At 48.5% G+C, this 20,307-nt stretch overlaps 1 protein-coding gene across 1 annotated transcript in view; it reads left to right on the forward strand.

Annotated features, from left to right (window-relative positions):
• Nucleotides 1-20,201, forward strand: part of Acot11 (acyl-CoA thioesterase 11) — a 40,907-nt gene extending 20,706 nt beyond the window's left edge. Inside the window, exons 2-4 of the mRNA XM_076933518.1 lie at nucleotides 12,282-12,495; nucleotides 13,045-13,114; nucleotides 20,011-20,201. Of these exons, the coding sequence (XP_076789633.1) occupies nucleotides 12,294-12,495; nucleotides 13,045-13,114; nucleotides 20,011-20,170 (432 nt within the window). The 5' untranslated portion in view covers nucleotides 12,282-12,293 and the 3' untranslated portion in view covers nucleotides 20,171-20,201. The remainder of the gene's footprint in view (nucleotides 1-12,281; nucleotides 12,496-13,044; nucleotides 13,115-20,010) is intronic.
• Nucleotides 20,202-20,307: the final 106 nt, after the last annotated feature.

The following is a 20,307-nucleotide window of genomic DNA, read 5'->3' on the forward strand; positions in this document are numbered from 1 at the left end:
TGTAGTTTTAGCTTTGGGAGTTGGTGAAAGAGTGAAGGATATCAGTTTGCTAGGTTAGTTACACATCCCAGGAGGCTTCCTGGTAGTTATGAGGATGTTGGGTCACATATGGAGATGATTATGAGTGACTTTGGGAAAGGCTATGGACATACTATGTAACCCCAGCACTGAGACAGGAGGAAGGTCATGAGTGTGAGGCCAGCCTGGGCTACAAAGAGAAACTTTGTCTCAACACCTATCTCCCTAGCCTCTGAAAAAGAATCAAAGACAGGTTTGTTCCATCTCTCCACAGTGTTCAAGTCAGCCAATGGTCCAGCCATTTTCAAGACCTTCAGTGTAGATGTGACTTGTTTGAGAAGTTCAGTTCAGAGGAAATGACCCTGTGAGGATTTGCCCACGAACTTCTGGCTTTGCACATTCATTTAAGACCTAGGACAGAGACCTGTGCCTCTGTCTCACCACTGATATTTCTCAATAGGTGTAATTAATTTCTAAGCCCTTCTCGGCATCAAGATGCCAGGACAAAGGCTGCAGGTAGCCGAGTGGGAGGCATGGTCTCCAGTCCTGGCTCTGACATAGAGCTGAGCTCACTGGACCCCACGTTGGACCTCTCTGAGCTCCAGTACATTTTGTCAGTGAAAGATCTTCCAGTATGTGTCCATGGCTCAGATGATATCTGTCTGTGGGATTGCATTTAGACAATATCTCTTCATCTGGTCCACTGCCAGCTCCTTGGTGGGCCCGGGCAGTTCTAGTGACTGGCTGATGGCAGGCATCAGGTTGCAGATGAGGTTATTTTTATCCTTGGGGTGGAGGGAGGCAGATGATGTTCTGCTGACTTCTCGAGTGGGGTGAGGGACAGGGGCTTATGATCTGCATTCTTCCTGCTTGTGGCATTAATGGAATGGGGGACCCACTGAATAAACTCTTGAATTTGCTTCACAACAAGCCAGACTTGCTTCTAAGGCCACGCAGGTACTGAGAGTCGAAAGAGGATTCCTGCCGGGCAGTGGTGGTGCATGCCTTTAATCCCAGCACTTGGGAGGCAGAGGCAGGTGGATTTCTGAGTTCGAGGCCAGCCTGGTCTACAGAGTGAGTTCCACAACAGCCAAGGCTATAAAAAAAAAAAAAAGAAAGAAAGAAAGAAAAAAAAAGAAAGAAAGAAAGAAAGAAAAAAAGAAAAAAAAAAAAAAGAAAAGAAAAAGGATTCCTGCCCTGTGTGTCTTTTTTCTTTAACATTGCCACAGTTAAATAATCGTGCCATCATGGAGAACAGTGCTGAGGGGAGGTGGACATGCCTTGGAGGCCTTTGAAGCAGGTCTTCCTACAGGGAGCCTTTCAGGGTTGGAAAGTCTTGAAGACATTTTGGCCAAGGGCCATTAAAAGCATGAGAAAGTGAGGCCATAGAGCCGGATGATCCCTGTCCCTCCCACCACGTGCCAGGTGTCATGCTGGCACGCTCTGCCTTCTGCTCCCTCAGCTGTATGTGTGAGCGTGCGTGTACATGGGTTCCTGTGTGTCTGTGTGCAGGTGGCTGGGGTCAGAGGTCAGTGCTCGTGTATCTTCCTCACACTGTTCTCTACCTTATTCATTGAGACAGGGTCTCTTACTGAACTTGAAGCTTGGATACCTGTGTATTTTGAGAATCTGTTTTGATTTCTTTAAAAAGTTTCAAAAAAAAATTGGGACTACCTTGGGAGTAAGAGCGCTCAGACACGAGGTGTTTCTGTTTAATCTTAAAAGTACTTTATGTACGCATGTAGGCTTGCGCCTATGTGGCCGCTCGTGGGGTCAGGAGAGGGGGTCAGATTCTCTGGAGTTGGAGTTACAGGCAAGTGTGAGCCTTCTGAAGTGGGTGCTGGGAACAGAGCTCTGGCCTTCTGCAAGACCATCACACTCCTCACTGCTGAATGGCAGGGAGTCTTTTCAAACCTCAAAGCCCACCTCCAATGATAGACTTCCTCCTCTAATAAGGCCACACCTCCTAGTCCTTCCCAAATAGTGCCACCAACTGTGTGTGCGTAGGGGGCAGAATATGACAACACAGGACAGACATTCAAATACATGAACTTACAGGGCCATTCTCACTCAGACCACCACAGTATCTCTGTGTATTCCAGGCTGGCCTTTAATTTGTCATTTCCCTGCTAGAGCAGCCTTTAACATGATAGGATCACAGGCGTGCACCACCATGCCCAGCTCCTCCCTGTGATTTTGAGTTTAGCTGTCCCAGTAGGCTCACTAGCCCCAGGCATTTGGCAGATATAGAAACTGAGATGAGAGTGACCCGCTCAGGTCTCATGGGGTTGCTGAGCTGGGAGAGCCATTTATATTCAGCTCCAGGAGGCTGTCAGGGCTGAAGACACCCATTGAGGCTGGACTTCGAGGGGCAGAAAGGAAGTCCTTGTCCCTGACATAGCCTTCCTTTCCTTCTTCTCCATATTGAGTTCAGGTCTTTCAGGTCTTTCTCCCCCTCTCCACCCCAGGAAGCTCAGTGAGAGCTCAGAAGCAAGGCAAGCCCACTGCCTGCACAGGTAGCAGCCTCATCGGCGCATCTCAGCCTGTGGCCTCTAATGTGGGACCCAGGGTGTTCCTCCATTACTGGCTGTGTGACTTCGGGTCATTTTCTTCACTTCTCTCAGTCTCTGCCCCTTACATCTAGGGCTTGCAGAAATGCTGTGGAGAGCTACCCATGGTCCTTTGGTGGCTTGGGATGACTCAAGTGCCACCACTCAGAAGCCGTGTGTCTTCTCTCCTTTGTGCTTTGTCCATAGAGGTAGATGCTGTGTAGGGTAGATAATGAAAATATGGAAACACCTAACATGGGCCCTGATGCTGGGTTTTTTTTTTTTTTTTTTTTTTTTTTTTTGGTTTTTCGAGACAGGGTTTCTCTGTGTAGCCCTGGCTATCCTGGAACTCACTCTGTAGACCAGGCTGGCCTCGAACTCAGAAATCTGCCTGCCTCTGCCTCCCAAGTGCTGGGATTAAAGGCCATCACTGCCCAGCGGGTCCTGATGCTTAAGCTGACACGGAGGAGATGCTTAACCAAAAAGGACTGATTCATTTCTTTACTGTTCCCAGACTTGAAACATGCAGTGCTGGCACACTATAGCAAGAAGTAATGTCTAGATGTTTACTTGAGTTCTGGGTGCAAATGACTTTGTAGCTTGGTGGTATAGACCATAGGAAGCCTGAGAACAGGCCTCAGGCTCCTTTCTTTCAATCCCTCTTTGGGGACTGGAAATCACAATACCCCCTTTTGCCTGATCTGATGGGAGGAACCTCCTTTCTTTCACTCCTTCTTTACCTGGTTTCTTATCTTGATTTGTTTATATTTTTGCTCTCAAAATGTATTTTGTGACAAAATACATTTTGTGTCCTGTGGGGTGAGCATGCCCAAGCATGTGTGTATGTGTGTGTGCGTGTACGTGTGTGTGTGTGTGTGTGTGTGTGTGTGTGTGTGTGTGTGTGTGTATAGCTGGGATCTCTGAGAGGCTGGGGCCGTGACCTCCTTTGTGAGGATAGTATCCAGTTTAGGCAACACCATTACAGGGCTCAGTGCTGCTGGCTTCAGACAATGAGGCCTTTCATGAGGCCTGCCTGGTGGCTCCCAGGGTGGGCCTGAGGGCTCTCTTCCCACCTCCTTCTGTGATGCCCTTCCAGCTCTCCATGGGGCCTTGGGAGAGACAGGATGGGGGAGGGGAGGGAAGACTGTAGACTGTGTCAGGGATTGAAGCCCTGCCTTGTGGTTCAGAGGTCCACAGATTGCTGGTGTTTCAGATTCTCCCAGCCTCCTTCCTGGAGGCTGATGATAACCATCCCTTAACTACTGTCCTGGGCTGCCGTGTGGCCCTGCTGTAGTCATGGTAGAAAGGACAGCATCTGACTCAGTTTCATAGTGCTAAAAGTAAGTGTTCAATAAATGTCCTCCATGGATGGAGGATGCCAGGAGTGTTTCATGATTGATTTCCTGAGTGCCGTCTCTTTGATAACCCTTGAAGGCAGGTATTATGATCTTCGTTGCTGCTGCTGTTGTTTTGAGACAGAGTATTTCTATGTAGCCTTGGATGTCCTGGAACTCGCTATGTAAACCAGGCTGGCCTTGAACTCATGGAAATGTGCCTGCTTCTGCCTCCCAGTGAGGGCATCAAAGGCGTGTGTCACCAGGCCTGGCTTATGATCCTATTTCTATGGGCAAAGAGACTGAGGTTGACCAGCTTGCCTGAGACTGTACAAGTTCACTATATAATTGCACTCGAATCTAAGCGAAGTGACCCCAACACCTGTTTCATGATGGGTTACTTCAAGGGCTCCTAAGCCAGTGTCTCCCTCTAGGACACTACATCGCCCTTGCCATAGGACTGCTATGAATGGGCCCATAAACTCAGTGCTCCCTGTCTTCACTAACCACTGTGAGGCATTACCTTCTGCAGGGTTTTTCAGGATTGAAAGGGACTCCCTTGGCTTGGTCTTCACCCACCACCGTCTCCTGTCTTTACTCTGCATCCCATAGTCTCGGGTGAGGAATGTGCTTGGTGAGGACTGCTCTTTTGGAAAGGCAGAGTGCCACAGGAAGACCTGTGGCAGGGTATTATGAAGATCTGATTAGGTCTCCCTGAAAGGCAAGGCATAGCAAGTGGCTATGGTTGTGGGCATTTAGTGGAGGCTGAGAATGGCCAGTATAGTGTGCGGGCCTGAGGTCAGGCTGTGGAAATATGTACGGTTAGAAATACAAGGTCCAGAGTGAGCAGACAGTGGGCTGGTCTGAGCGTTCTTTTGTTTTTGTTTTTTCTGTTTGTTTGTTTTTTGTTTTTGTTTTTTTTTGAGACAGGGTTTTTCTATTTAGCCCTGGCTGTCCTGGAACTCACTCTGTAGTCCAGGCTGGCCTTGAACTCAGAAATCCACCTGCCTCTGCTTCCCAAGTGCTGGAATTAAAGGCGTGTGCCATTACTGCCTGGCTGGACTGAGCATTTAAGGAGTTGGGATCACTGGGACTTGGCTACTAGGACCATGGAGGAAATTGAGGGGAAGCTGTTAGGTTGCTTAGCAGCAACCCTGGCTCCCGAAAGGTTTCTATTGGCTCCTCTAGGTATCACTGGGCAGCCTTTCTTTTAGTGTCTCAGATCTCACTGTAGAGGGTTTGGGCAAAGTGGTTTCTTCTGCTCTGACCCAGTGGGGCAACATGGGCCAAGAGGATGGAAACCAAGTCCATGGCATGGTCAACTAGGGTCAGGACTTAAATCTGGCCAGGTTTGGGGTGACCCGGAGCCAGTGCTTGGCATAGCTGCAGTCTGGGAAGGCCTGACTCTGACCTCCACATGCCCGCCCTCCCTGTCAGCTGTCTTGGCCCCGCGTGCCTGGCTCTGACTTCATCCCAGGTTTCTGCTGTCTTGGGAGGAGTGGCCATGTTCTAGAGTCCCCATTGGCTAAAGCTTTCCTGGCTGTACACATTCCTGCCTCCTGCTGGCTGCCTGCCCATCTTGGCTCTGGAAGTGAGCAGATTGCCATAGAGAGCTCAAGGAGAGAGTGGAGTCCGAGACATTTATGCAGTAGTAATTGGAGGACTCAGTCCTGCTGCTTGGACATTAAGCTGGGGCTCTGCACCCCTCCTTCTGCAGAGTGTGTGTGTGTGTGGGACAATAGCATTAACGTCCTCTGCTTGCTTCAGGCAGGCACTCAGCCCTGCTCACCCAAGCATGGCATTTCTGTTTCACAGGGTGATGACCCCTATGTCTTTCTACTGTAAACTAGGCAGGTCAGAACTCAGGCTAGAACCCAGAATCTTGGATCTAGGGCTTGGCTCAGGGAAGAAAGGGCCTTTCTTTGAAGTCATATAATGTCAGAGGGACAGGATGGGATTTGTACTTAAGTCTGTTTCTGTTTGTCTCTCTGCTGAGGTCTTACTGTGTGTAGACTCAATGCATCTTGTATCCTTAGTGTTTGACTTAGGGTCCAGTACAGAAGAGGTGTTTATCAAATGAATGAAGAATGAATGAATGAATGAAAGAAAGAGTCACAGAGTTATTTGTCCTGTCTTTAGACATTATAGGGTCTGAAGGGATGGTCACACTCCCACACGGGAAGAGGGAGGCTCTCAGGATTGAAGTGAAGGAGCAGGAGAGTCTGGATCCCAAGTGCTGACTACTGGCCTGGGCTTAGCTGTTCTCAGTTTCCTCATCTGTAAGATGGGCCATGATCCCTGATCTCTGCATTCCTGGTGAGCATCCTGTGAGGCCAAGGATGTGGTAATTCAGGACACTGTGTAGACATGTAGGTCTTTACTGTGTTCGCGATCACCAACAGGAATCCCCACATGGACTTTTTTTGTTTTGCTCACCTACCCTCTGCATCTTGCCTCCTTTGTTTTCTCAGCTCTCACAGGACTTCTGTCTAGAACAGCGGTTCTCACCTGTAGGTCATGACCCCTTTAGGGTTCCACCAACCCTTTCACAGGGGTCACATATCAGATATCCTGCATATCAGATGTTTACATGATGATTCATAACAGTAGCAAAATTACAATTATGAAGTAGCAATGAAATAATTTTATGGTTGGGGTCACTAGAACATGAGGAACTGTATTAAAGGGTTACAGCATTGGAAAGGTTGAAATCGCTAGTCTAGAATGTTCTCAGAGCTTCTCACCCTGCGAATGATGTGGGAAAACAGAACCTACCTTCCTTCTCTCTGGGCAACCACACCCAGAAATCTAGCCACCTGTATCAACATCCATGCAGGCTCCCAGTGCACAGCCAGGCTGGCAGTGGTTCCCATGGCAACAGAACCTAGTGCTTCAAGTGTAGCAGCCTCCAGGCTGCCTTTGAGAGCCTGAAAGATGGACAGCTGTCTGGTGTGGACTCCCACACAGGCCAGGAGTTCCTAGGTCTGTTGTCCTCCTCTCCCAGCACCATGCCTGGCACCCAGGGACTCTTTTCTTGTCTGCCCTTTCTTCCTTCCTTCCTTCCTTCCTTCCTTTCTTTCTTTTTCTTTTTTTTTTTTTTTTTTTTTTCGAGACAGGGTTTCTCTGTATAGCCCTGGCTGTCCTGGAACTCACTTTGTAGACCAGGCTGTCCTTGAACTCAGAAATCCGCCTGCCTCTGCCTCCCAAGTGCTGGGATTGGCGTGTGCCACCACCGCCCGGCCTCTCTTTCTTTCTTTCTTTCTTTCTTTCTTTCTTTCTTTCTTTCTCTTCCTCCTCCTCCTCCTCCTTCTCTTCTTCCTCTTCTTCTTCTTCTTCTTCTTCTTCTTCTTCTTCTTCTTCTTCTTCTTCTTCTTCTTCTTCTTCTTCTTCTTCTTCTTCTTCTTCTTCTTCTTCTTCGACAGGGTTTTTCTGTGTAACCCTGTCCATCCTGAAATTTACTCTGTAGATGAGTACTGGCCTTGAACTCACAGATCTGCCTGCCTCTGCCTCCCAAGTGCTCAGGGACTCTTGGAAGAAGCTGCATCTTTGGGAGGCATAGCAGTTCTGGGTTAGACAGGTCCGGATTGTCTCTATCATGCTAGCAGCCATGGGCTTTGAATGAGTTACTTTGCTATGTTTTGAAGTCGTCAGGTTAGCTGCATGACCCTTATGAGAGACTGTGACCTGCCAGCCAGCTGTGCCCTCATGCCACTGTGAGCTGACCTAGGCTCATACCTGTCCCTGTCATGTGAACACATGGCACTTTGTGATGCTGCTTCCAAGGCTCAGGCCTTTAGCCTCCTCTTGTCCTAGGAGACCCTGGGGGCAGTGTGTATAGCTCACAGGAGCTCAGATCACAACCAGACCCCTGGGAGTGCAGCTGGGCTTTGACTCCAGCCTCAGTTTCTTTGTCTGTGTCATGATGTTAATAGGGCACCTATCTCACAAGTCTGTTGTTGTAATAAAATTAATCTGTACATGTGAAGCACGTCAGAGAGTATACAGCACTTAAGAGCTATGATGATGAGCTGTGACTGACCACAGCTGACAGTCACCATTGGCCATGAGAACTGAAACCCAGTGCTCACCCCCACCCCCATTCTTTCTCACAAGGGCAGGTGTGTCTAGTACTGGAGCACACTTCTGACTAGAGAGACAGACAGAGAAAAGACAACAGGTCTCTCATCAGAGGGCTACTAGGCATGTCCTCGATTCTGCCTGGAGAGTAGGAAAGGGCATGCCAAGCTTGAAGGCCCTATCTCTCATATGTGGGGTCCAGAGCTTTCTCTGTTGGTTCTTTCGCTGGGTCAGGTGACTGACTACCCAGAGTTCCATGGTCTGTAGACTTGAGCACTGAAGACGCAGTACTGACTGAGGCACTCCTTCTGAGGCCACCCCAGGAAAGACAGAGAATGAGAAAGGAGCCTGTGGGTTGTGGGGATGAAGTTGGAGCCACTGCTTGAGACACTGTATCAAGAGCAATTCCTGGGCTCCACTGACCCAGGCCTCCCTGCAAAGGAGGTGGAGGACTCTCCCTTACAGCCCTTCTCCCTCCTTTCCCTGCCCGCCAACCCCAGGTCTCATTTTTGCTTTGTTGTAATTGTTAATTGTTTATTGAAAGAAGCTACTTCTTAGCCCACATATTCATGTTTCATAGTTCAGGAACACAGCTCAGCGATGAACGTCTATGGGACTCAATCCAGTGAATTCTTTACATTCGGAAGTCACTTTGCACTTTGATACTAGCCTCTCTTATCTCTTCAGAATCTTTCATGGAATCATAGTTTCTGTAGAAATATGCGTATGCCTTCTTTCTTGGTTCATCCACACCAAACTTCAGGAAGCTGCAACTGTCTGCAACAACCAACAGTGTGACCTGCAGGCGCTTGCCCTGAGGACCATGCAGTGAGGTTTCACCAGTACGCTGGAAGTCATGATAGTGACTGCCTGCTACAGCAGTGTCCTTCCCAGTTCTCTGAGAAGTGGAGAGCGTTGGCTCTCACTGTTCACAGTGTGACTGGCATCAGGTCTTGCTGGTGTCAATGCTGCTTGGCTTCTGCTTTTACTTGGAACATTTGCTCCATTTGTTTTAGAATTTACTACTTTAAACCTTTTCTCTTTTCTTTCCTTCCTTCCCTTCTCCTTTCTGTTTTCTTTTCTCCTCTTCTTCCTCTTCCCCTTCACCTTTTCCCCTCCTCTTCCTCCTTCTCCTCCTCTTCCCCTTTCTCCCCTCTTCTCCCCTTCTTCTCCCCCCTTCCTCCTCTTCCTCCTCTTCCTCCTCTTCCCCTTCTTCCCCCTCTTCCTCCTCTTCCCCCTCTTCCTCCTCTTCCTCCTCTTCCTCCTCTTCCCCCTCTTCCCCCTCTTCCTCCTCTTCCTCCTCTTCCTCCTCTTCCCCCTCTTCCCCCTCTTCCTCCTCTTCCCCCTCTTCCCCCTCTTCCTCCTCTTCCCCCTCTTCCTCCTCTTCCTCCTCTTCCTCCTCTTCCTCCGTTTCCTCTTCTTTTAAAACAGTGTCTCACTGTGGAGCCCTGACTGGCACAGAGCTCTCCATGTAGTTATGGCTGACTTCGACTCACAGAGATCTAGCTGCCTCTGTTTCCCAAGTACTGGGATTACAGATGTGTACGGCCACACCTGGAAATTAAAATGTGTACATCAGTGGCGTTAACTGCCGATATTGAACCCTTTTCGCCATTCACTACCTCCAGAACTTTTTTTTTTTTTTTTTTTTTTTTTTTTTTTTTAAGATTTATTTATTTTCTATATGTGAGTACACTGTCACTGTTTCAGTCACACCAGAAGTGGGCATCAGATCCCATTACAGATGGTTGTGAACTACCATGAGGTTGCGGGGAATTGAACTCAGGACCTCTGGAAGAGCAGTCAGTGCTCTTAACCACTGAGCCATTTCTTCAGCCCCCTCTCCAGAACTTATAATCTTCTTGAACCAGAGCCTGCCCTCTGCTCACCCCATTAAGCAGTAGCTCAGCTCCTAGCCATCCCATTGTACTATGAACAGGATCCAAGGATGTCTTATGAATGACTTCTAGTGCTTGTCCTTTTGTGACCGCTGTGTCTCAGTATGTCTACACCTTTTATTTATTTTTGAGACTATGTCAGAATTTCCTTACTTTTTGATGCTGAGGTAGAGATGTGTGACTTCTTCATGTATGTATCTGCTACATTTAAAAATGTATCTAGTGAATTTATTTGTATTGTCCGTGTATGTGTGTGTGTGCAGGTGTGCCAAAAGAAGGCATCAAGGGTCTTCACTGATCACTTTCCACCTTTCCGTCCTTCCCTCCTTTCCTTCTCTCTGAACCCAGAGCTCACATTTTCTTGGCTAGGATGGAAGCCGGCAAGCCCCAGGGTTCCTCAGATCTACTGAGTATGGAACTCTGGGTAGTCATTGTCAGTCATTTGACATAGCCAAAGAACCAATAGAGAAAGTTCTGGAACCCACATATGAGAGGTGAGGCTTCAAGCTTGGTGACTCTTTCCTGTTCTCAGGCAGGATGGTCCCATTTCCTCCCATGAATGCCACACTTTCTCTCCTGGCTCTGCCCACCTTGGAGCTAGAGTCACAGGAGAGTCTGTAAGATGCTCAATGTTGGGCTGGAGAGATGGCTCAGTGGTTCAGAGCACTGACTGCTCTTCCAGAGGTCCTGAGTTCAATTCCCAGCAACCACATGGTGGCTCACAACCATCTGTAATGGGATCTGATGCCCTCTCCTGGTATGTCTGAAGACAGCTACAGTGGGCTCATACACATAAATCTTAAAAAAAAAAAAAAAAAAAAAAAAAAAAAAAAAAAAAAAAAAAATGCTCAGTGTAGTTACTTTTGCTGTATAGCGACACCATGACCAAGGCATTTTTTAGAAGAGTGTACAGGGGCCTTACAGTTTCAGAGGGTGAGTCCATGACCATCATGGCAGGGAGCATGGCAGCAGGTAGGTGAGCATGGCTTGGAACAGTAGCTGAGCAACAACCATGAGGCGTGAGAGAGCTGCTGACTGGGAATGGCATGGGCTTTTGAATCTGCAAAGCCTGTCCCAGTGACGCGCTTACAACAAGGCCACACTGTGTAGCTGGACTTTGGCTACTTTGTGGGTTCTTTCCTCCACTCTTCTCCACCCTTTCAACTGCTAATACTAGATAGGAGAGAAAAAAGAATAGAGGGGAAGGGAGCAATGTTATTGTTAGGCTACTTCCTGCTTATTAGGGGCATCGAGTTCCTTGGGGGCAAGTTTGATCTTCACTAGCAGGATATCTAATTTCTTCTTGTTTCTTCTTTGTGCACTACTACTTAACAAATGGTGACCAACAACAAACAACTAACAAGCAAGAAGCCAACCGCCCCCCCTCCACTTACCCCTAGGGCTCTGACATTTGTTTACATATCCTTGGAAAAGTTTCTTGAATTCTTAATATCACGCAATCGCAGAAACTATCTGATGCTGGCAACATCACGACCCTGCTAGAGCATGAGGCAAATCATAGTCAGCTGCTGTGGACAACTGAATCAGCCCCATGTCCCATACTTGGGATTTAAAAATATCCATATTCTTATAATATTTCTTTCTTTCTTTTCTTTTTTATTTTTAAAGGAACCAACACTTCCTGATCCTTCCTAAGCAGAACTGGGGACCAAGCATTCACATATATGAACCTATAGGGTTTGGGGGGGGGGCATTCTCCTTTGAAACACTACACTCAGTTTGTTATGTGGGTGCTGGGATCTGAACTCTGGTCCTCAGACTTTGCGGCAAGTGCTTTTTTTTTAAAGATGTATTTATTTATTTTATGTATATGAGCCCACTGTAGCTGTCTTTAGATACACACCAGAAGAGGGCATCAGATCCTATTACAGATGGTTGTGAGCCACCATGTGGTTGCTGGGAACTGAACTCAGGACCCCTGGAAGAGCAGTCAGTGCTCTTAACCACTGAGCCATCTCTTCAGTCCACAGCAAGTGTTCCTAATTGCTAAGCTATCTGTCTAGCCCCCTACCACCCTTTGGACTTTCTCAAGAGAGAAAGTTAGGAATCAAATATGACAGCATGTCTATAATTCCAGCTGTCTAGATGCTGAGAAAGAGCAAGAGCTCAGAGCCAAAGCTATGCAGCCTGTTTAAAAAAAAAAAGTCAGTGTAAAGGAAGACTTTAAAAGTCGCCCACTAGCTGTAACAAGGAACTCGAGGGAGCAGACACAGGTGGCATTTCCCTGAATTCTGAGATCCTGGGCTGGAGGTGGTGGCCACTCCTGATGAGGCTGGTGGGAGGTGGTCCTAGAAGCTTCTCCCCCTCTGTGTATTTGAGGTGTCAGGGTTTGGCAGTGCAGAGATGTGCAAGATGCTGACCATGCCGTCCTCACCTGTCCCCAGGGCTTCGCCTCTATGTTCTCTAGTCGCACATCCCGGAAGTCAGTCTCTCATCCGGAGTCCAGAGACGATTCCACCATGGCAGAGGGTGAAGAATATCGGAACCCTACGGAGGTACAGATGAGCCAGCTGGTGCTGCCCTGCCACACTAACCACCGTGGGGAACTTAGCATTGGACAGTTGCTCAAATGGATCGACACCACAGCCTGCCTATCAGGTGAGGCGGTGCTCCAGGCTCGTCATCACATTCCCACTGCTTGCCCCGTGGAACCCGGGCAGGGGCCTCAGTTTTTAAAGATGATCTCTTTCCTCTCTCATGAATACCACACTGTTCCCCTTCTGGTCTTAGGTCCTGCTGGTCCCCTGCCTCTGTTCATCTAGTTGTCAGAGCAGCCTGTCCTGCAAATTACCCAGCCCTGGGTGTTGTACCGTGTAGATGTCCCTGTCTGCTTCTGCTGTGCCTTTAACCACAGCGATTGGCTGGCTAGTAAAAGCCAGAAACAGGGACTGACCGTGAATGTTCACGATCCTTTCCATGACCAGCCTCTAGGGCTGTGACTTGGCCACACCAGCAGGGTTTAAGAGGCCCCCGGGGCAGCTGTGGGGTCAGGGAAAGGGCTCCAGAGCAGACCCAGGGCTGAAGCAAGGAAGTAGAAGTGGAAGAAGGGTGGGAACTCCTCATGGAGAAGCCTCTGGAAGATACTTGGTCAGAGGCCTGTGTGACACGGGGAGGCTGCTAACATCTGGCTTTCTTCTCCTGAGCCAGCGGAGAGGCATGCTGGCTGCCCCTGTGTCACAGCCTCCATGGATGACATCTACTTCGATCATACCATTAGGTAAGTGGCCCTTTGGTTTGATTACTCTCTTGGTCTCTCTCTACTCACCAGCCAAGGGCCGGCACCCCCATCCCCCACCTACCAGACTGTGTGGCACTTGGAGCTGACTCAGGGGGCTGGTGTCCTTAGAGGGTGGAAGTATGGTGTTTTGGGGGTGGAACATCTTTCTGCAGGCATGTGGGGCAGCAATGGGTTAGGCATGATCTTTTGCTTTGTGCCATATGGTGGGCTTTCTTGTCAGGGTGGGGCCAGGGAAGTTGCCTCAGGTTTGCAGTTGGAAAGGCTCCTCTGGTAGAGGAGGCCTAAGGCCAGGCTGTGGAACTATGCAGAGCCAGCAGCTTGGGTGTCGGTGTGTCATGTGGTGCTCTGTGACTCTGGGTAAGTCAGGTTCTCTCTCTGGGCCTCGTTTCCTTACCTGTGAAATGAAAGGACTTGAATTTGGTCAGGAAATAGCTCTTTTAGCTCAGACATTTATCCATAGTTTCCTGGTCACTGGACTATAGGGAGTGTAGCAGAACTGTCTCTGAGGTGCCAGCCCCTAATAATGACACGTCGACTTTTAAATGGCAGACTCTCGACTGGCTCATCTAAGTAAATGTGGTCATCTAGCAGTGTCCCGCCATGTGGCTTGTTAGTTATTTCTCCTTCAGTCTTCTGACTCTTTCCCGGAGTTCCTATCTCTGCCTGGGTTTTCCACCTGTCCTCTCCTGCTTTGCTGTAGGCTGTTCGGCTCCTTATTAAAGCATTCAGAAGGTGTTGGAGAAGATGTTTACGAAGACATTACATAGCACACTAGAGATTATTCCAAAGGGAGACCCCCTGACAAGGCACCGAGGTCTGCTCTAGAAGAGTGAGCCAGCCACCAGTGTCCCACCCCCTTCCAGCTCTTACTCAGAGATAACTTTATTTTTCAGTGGCTGTACAGGTTCCCTCACATGCTTTGCCACTGAGCCTCACCAGGCTGGAACACTAGAAGGCTACTGAGCCGTTGGCCCAGGACAGGCCTTACATAGAGCTCTTGCTACCTGCCCACACCTAGATATGCCATCCATACACAGGACGTCAAATGCCAAGGCCTTATTCAGAGCTGCCTGATACCCTGTGTGTGACTAATAAGGAGGAATGTCAGTTGGTCCCTGTATTCAGTCGCTTGTTCACTACGTATTCAGTATTAGTTAACGGACTGGCTAGTTTTATGTCAACTTGACCCAAGCTGTCATTTGGGAAGAAGGAACCTCGATTGAGAAAATGTCCCTGTCAGATTGGACTGTGGGACATTTTCTTGATTAATGATTGATGTGGCAGGACCCAGTCCGCTCCTGTGATGGCACTTTGGGAAAATGGTCCTAGGCCGTATAAGGAAGCAGGCTGAGCAAGCCATAGGGAGCAAGCCAGTAAGCAGCATCCTCCATGACCTCGACTTTAGTGTCTGTCCCCAGGTCCCTGCCCTCTCTTGGATAATGAGTGAAACAAACCCTTTCCTCTTCAAGTTGCTTTTGGTCATGGTGTTTCATCATGCAGTTGAAACCTAGTTAAGGGCTGGAGAGATGGCTCAGCGGGTAAGAGCACTGACTGTTTTCCCAAAGGTCCTGAGTTCAATTTCACTAACCACATAGTGGCACACAATTCTCTGTAATGGGATCTGACGCCCTCTTCTGGTGTGTCTGAAGAAAGCAACAGTGTACTCAAATACATAAAGTAAATAAATAATTCCTTAAAAAAAAGGAAAGAAACAAAACCTAGTTAAGATGGTTCAGAGCCTTAACTAATCCAGAAAGTATTGGTGGTATGCTAGGTTTGCAGACACAAACAGCCAGAACATAGTCTTCATGCCCTCTATCCAGTCTGCAGAGGAACAGATATAGAAATGTCATTTGCATTTGCAGTGGAAAGTCGGGGGTTGAAGTGTGGCTCAGTAGCAGAGCATGTGTTCAGCATGCAGAGCCCTGGGCTTGATTCCCACCACCACAACAGAGATAGTGAGCTCTGGTAAGCTGCTGAGTTGTCTTTATTTTGCTATTTATCCCTCAGTTCTGAGGATCCATCTTGAATCAGTTTGATAAACACTTTCAGCTTGACAGAAAGGCTTTATCCCTGAAGGCAGTCCTGAGTTCTCCTCTCATTAAGGTCTTACATTTATATTTTATCAATATGTTGATTAAAATGACTTTTTAACTTGTTGACATGTTAATAATGAGGGCTACAGTATGAGGTCTTTGTTGTTAGTATCTTCACTTTACAGAGGAGGAAACTGAGGCACAGAGGAGTGAGAAAACTTTTAAGCGTCACACAGCAGGTGAGGACCCAGGATTGACTAACAGGAGGCTGACTGGCCCTAGGGTCCTTGCTTTTTATCAGTGGGCTTCACGGGGTTGAAGTGCCAGGGCAGGGCCTCCAGGACACTTCCTGGAGTGGTCTAAGCTGGCTGGAGGGCTGTGAGCCTTGTGCTTTGGTGGCTGTGGCACTGTATCAGGGAAGCATGGAGAGGGCTAGCGTGCATATGTGGAGGGTGGACCTGCTGCTGCAGGGCCAGAAGCTGACCTTGAGTCTGGGCAGCGGGTACAGAAGGAGGGCACATTGTACAGAGCCTGGAGCACATTAGTGGCTAGGATAGGCCTGGCCGCACCTGAACAGTTACAGGTTTACCTTTGTTTGTTGTAGGTTTTGCTATTTAAAAATATTTCAAGCCAGGTGTGGTGGGGCACACTGATAGGCTTAGCACTTGGGAGACTGAGACAGGGGCATTGCTGTGAGTGTGATTCAAAACTGACTGGGTTTATATAACATAATGAAACCCTGTCTCGAAAATAACCTCCAAATAAACACACTAGTTTAATTAAATAAATAAAACATCTCAAGGGCTTTCCATATCTGAAATGCCATTACTCAGGAGCCGAGGCAGGGTATCTTGAGTTCAAGGTCAGTCTGGGCCCCTTCTCAAACAGTAGAAGACAAAGTAAAACATTTCCAAACATATCTGGAAGGACTAAGAACTAATTTTATACAACTTCCACATGATTATCACACCTGAAAATGGCCAGTTATTTTTTCCTCACCAGTGCTGTACTGTCAGCATATGACCACACTGACTTGTGAGTTTGTTTTGCTATGTTGTTATTTTTTATTATTCCAATAAGGCTGGAAATATGTTTGCAAATCAACTGAGTCTTCTAAAGCTCCCTAACTCCTAACCTCTCACCTCCAATCAGCTCTCTTGAAGGGGACTGTGTATCCTCTCTCTTTCCCTCCCTTCCTCCCTTTCCCTTCCTCCCTTCTTCCCTCTCCCTTCTTTCCTTCTTCCTCCTTCAACACCCTGTAACTGAGTCACTCCCAGCCCTCTTCTTTAAAAAAAAAAGACTTATTTTATTATTTCAAATTATTTACCTGAACTGGGTAGTAGTGATGGTGCCCGCCTCAAATCCCAGCATTCAGGAGGCAGACAGAGGCAGATGGATCTCTGAGTTCCAGGTCAGCCTGGTCTGCAGAGTTCCAGGACATGTAGGATGTTCTCTCCCTCTCTCTCCCTCCCCCCACCCCGTGGTGTGTGTGTGTGCGCGTGTGAGTACAGATGCCTGTGGAGGCCAGAGGCATTAGATTTCTGGAGCTGAGTCTATAGGCAGTCGTGACCCACTGGACATGGGTGCTGGGAACTAAACTTAAATCTTCTGCAAGGGCAGTATATGCTCTTAACTACTAAGCCATCTCTCCAGTCCCCTCAGACCCCTTTTAACACCACAGAAAGATCAGTTCATTTTAAATCAGCAATCCCCCATTCCCTGTGAGGAATCTATATTCCCAGATCTCTGATGAGTGCCTAGGACCCCGTCTGGACCAGTCCCTATATAGACCGTGATGTCTCCTGTAGGTTCACAGCCATGATAAAGCTTAGTTCAAAATTAGGTGCAATCAGGCTTGATCAAAAAGGCTAAGCCATGCCTGGTGGCACAAGCCTGTAATTTCAGCTACTCAAAACCTAGGGTAGTTGCATCATGAATTCAAGACCAGTATGAGCTACAGAGTGAGTTCAAGGTCAACCAGAGCAGCTTAGTGAGAGACCCTGTCTCAACATTAAAGTAAAACAAAACAAAACAAAAAGCCCTGGCGACTAGTTTAGTGGTAGAGTACTTGCCCGAGGCACTAGGATCAATCCCTTTCTGAGGTGACAGAAGGGAGGCTGATAGCAAAAATGATCAATTGTAACAATATGCTTTAATAAACACTGCAATCTTTGAAGTGATTCTTCTCTAGCAATTATAAAAATATACTTTCATAAACATTAAAATCTCTGAAATTGCCTATTGTCGGGTCACGTCTACCCTACCACTGGGCACGGCCTCTTGGGGAGGTGGAATTTGGGGAGTTTGACTGCATTTACCCCACCTGCCAGGCTGGGTGCTGGGCTGTAGGGAAACACAACTCACCATTCCAGGGGTGGGAAAGCCAGGGGTGGAAAAGCCAGAGGCACTTGGGCTGGAGACAGCATCTAACCTGGGGCAGGGGCCTTAGCTTGGCTGAGGCAGGCTTGGTGACCACTGGGGCTGGGAGTGCAGAGAGGCCTTCTATGGGAGAATAAAGCTGTGGTTCTGTAGACAAAGGCCTTCCCAGGTTCCTCACGGTGGATCTTGACGAAAAGAGACAGTCCGTGGGTCTAAACGGTTTATTGGTTGTTCATGGTGGAAAATGTAGGCATAATGTACCATCCCCAACTTTTCAGTGTGGGCCTGAGATTAAATACCTTTTGCATGGAGGAAGAATGTCTGGGAAGGGAAGCTTATTGGCTACGCCCTCTGGCCCTCTAGGATCCTCATTAGCATGCAGAACTCTATTTTGAGCCTATGTGACCATAGGATATGTTTCTTTTATGTGAGGCGCGTGGCACATGTGTTCCAAGTCAGAAGTCTGACAGGGAGCTGGGAGGGAGCGTCAGGTGTGTGCCCACCGAGTCTCCTGGTCTCAGCCTGCTCTACCTTACCAAACTTTCTGCTATGGTTTTACGTCCCACAATCTGTCTCTTCTAAAACTTTTTATTAATTTTATGTGTGAGTGTCTTGACTGCATGTGTGTATGTGTACTACATGTGTAGTGTCCACAGAGGCCGGAAGAGGGCTTCAGATCCCCTGGAACTGGAGTTACAGGTGGTTGTAAGTTGACATATGGGTTCTGGACTTGAACCCAGGTAGTCTGGAAGAGCAGCAAGTCCATGGAGCCATCTCTCGAGCCCTCTTTCCTAACTTTTGATCATGAAAACTTCCAAATGCATGGAACTGTAGAACGTGGCACTGTTGCCCGGATCTGACAGCTCCTGCTTTGCTACTTTGCTTTATATCTATACAGGGATAAATGCGTGTAAAAATACAGTGTACAGATGGCACCTCTCTGCCCGAGTGTCGTATTGCTGCAAACATGGGCAGAGATGAAGTGTCCCACATTGTGAGCGGAAGTCACTCACCGAGCCCCTGCACCGATGAGTCAGGTGTTGGGTTGGATGACCTTACCCCTCACTGGGCTGTCATCCTGCGTTTCCAGAGCTATACACACAAGGACACAGACTCAGAGGTGAGGTGACTTACCCCAAGTCACCAGTTTGTGGTGTGACAGTTGAAGCAGAGCATGACAAACCTAGTCTTGTGTGGCCACACTATGGCCTTGTGACTGGCATGCCCCTTGGAACGGACCCTTCTGAGCTTTGGTGGCATGCAGTGCACGCTGCATGTTCATGAGCCATGGTGCAGAGGGGGTGAAGGACTTCTTGAGGTCACAGTGATTGAACTCGGCCAGATGTCTAGCCTTTTGCCCTCCTCACCCTGACAGCCCATCAGCTGGCCACACTCTGGGAACAGGGCAAGCTAGGTGGCTCCCAGGAGATTTGTGTGGACATGGGAAACATTCTCAGAAGAACAGGCTGTACCTAGGAAGAACTGGTTCTGTCAACAAAGCCCATTGAGAATCCTTATTTGGGTGACCTTGCTAGCTGGGTGACTTTGGACAAATGCTTAGCCTCTCTGATGTCACTCCCCTGTAAACCTGTCTCCAAGTTTAAGATCAAATGTGGAAATGCACACATCGCACTTTTTAAGTGTTCCCATATCCCTGCCCACTCCTCTCTCCAGCCATCGGCACTTGGCAAGCATTTGGTAAATGTGGATGGATAGTGCTTCAGTCACTGTTTATGGAGGTCTCACCCTGCCTCGTGTGCTCGGTGCGATGAGCAAAGCGTACACTCCCTGGGCTGGGTTAGGACTCACAGTAGAGCATGTGGCCACACACCCTGCACAGGCTCTGGCTTCCTGAACCACAGAAATGAATCAGAAGAGAGAACAAAAGCCAGGGGCTTTGGTCCAGTGCAGTTTAAAGGCTTAGGAGGCAGAGGTCATACTCCGGGGGGAGTGCTGGAGGGTGAGCTCGGGACACTGGGGGATAGGAGGCTGCCCCAAGGAGGGAGCTGTAGAGCAAAAAGAGGACTCTAGCTCCTGAACTGGGGGTGGGTGGTGTGTAAATTAGCTGCCATGGAAGCTCTGATTCTCCATCTATGGAACAAGTGCTCATGTTGTCTGCTGGCTTGGTGACATTACAATCGTGTGACTATGTTCTGGGAGTCTTGAAGTACTCTTGCAGCCCGGGCGGGTGGTGGCGCACGCCTTTTAATCCCAGCACTTGGGAGGCAGAGGCAGGCGGATTTCTGAGTTCGAGGCTAGCCTGGTCTACAGAGTGAGTTCCAGGACTGCCAGGACTACACAGAGAAACCCTGTCTCGAAAAACCAAAAAAAAAAAAAAAAAAAAAAAAAAAAGAAGTACTCTTGCCAGTCTTCCTCCCTTTGCTGAGGTGTGGGCGTCTGAGGCACCTGTCTTTCCCTTGGTCCCTCTGGAAGGCTTACCTCCTGCTTTCCTCTCCTCAGTGTCGGCCAAGTGGTGAATATCAAGGCCAAGGTGAACCGGGCCTTCAACTCCAGCATGGAGGTGTGTGTGGCTGGCCCTGCTTGGGGGTGGGATGGCCTTCCTGTTCCACTCTGTCTCTCAGGATCCATGCCCAAGCCCCCTCACACTGTAGGTCTCTAACTAGCATTTCAAGATGGCTGGCTGGGATAGGAGGACCCTAAGGCCTTCCTTGCTAATATCCCATAGCACAGGAAGGAACATGGAGGCCAGGGCGGGCAAGAGGTGTACTCAGGGCTTATACTTCTGGTCAGGCACAT

The sequence above is a fragment of the Arvicanthis niloticus genome, chromosome 5, assembly GCF_011762505.2.
Source record: "Arvicanthis niloticus isolate mArvNil1 chromosome 5, mArvNil1.pat.X, whole genome shotgun sequence".
NCBI classification, from domain to species: Eukaryota; Metazoa; Chordata; class Mammalia; order Rodentia; family Muridae; genus Arvicanthis; species Arvicanthis niloticus.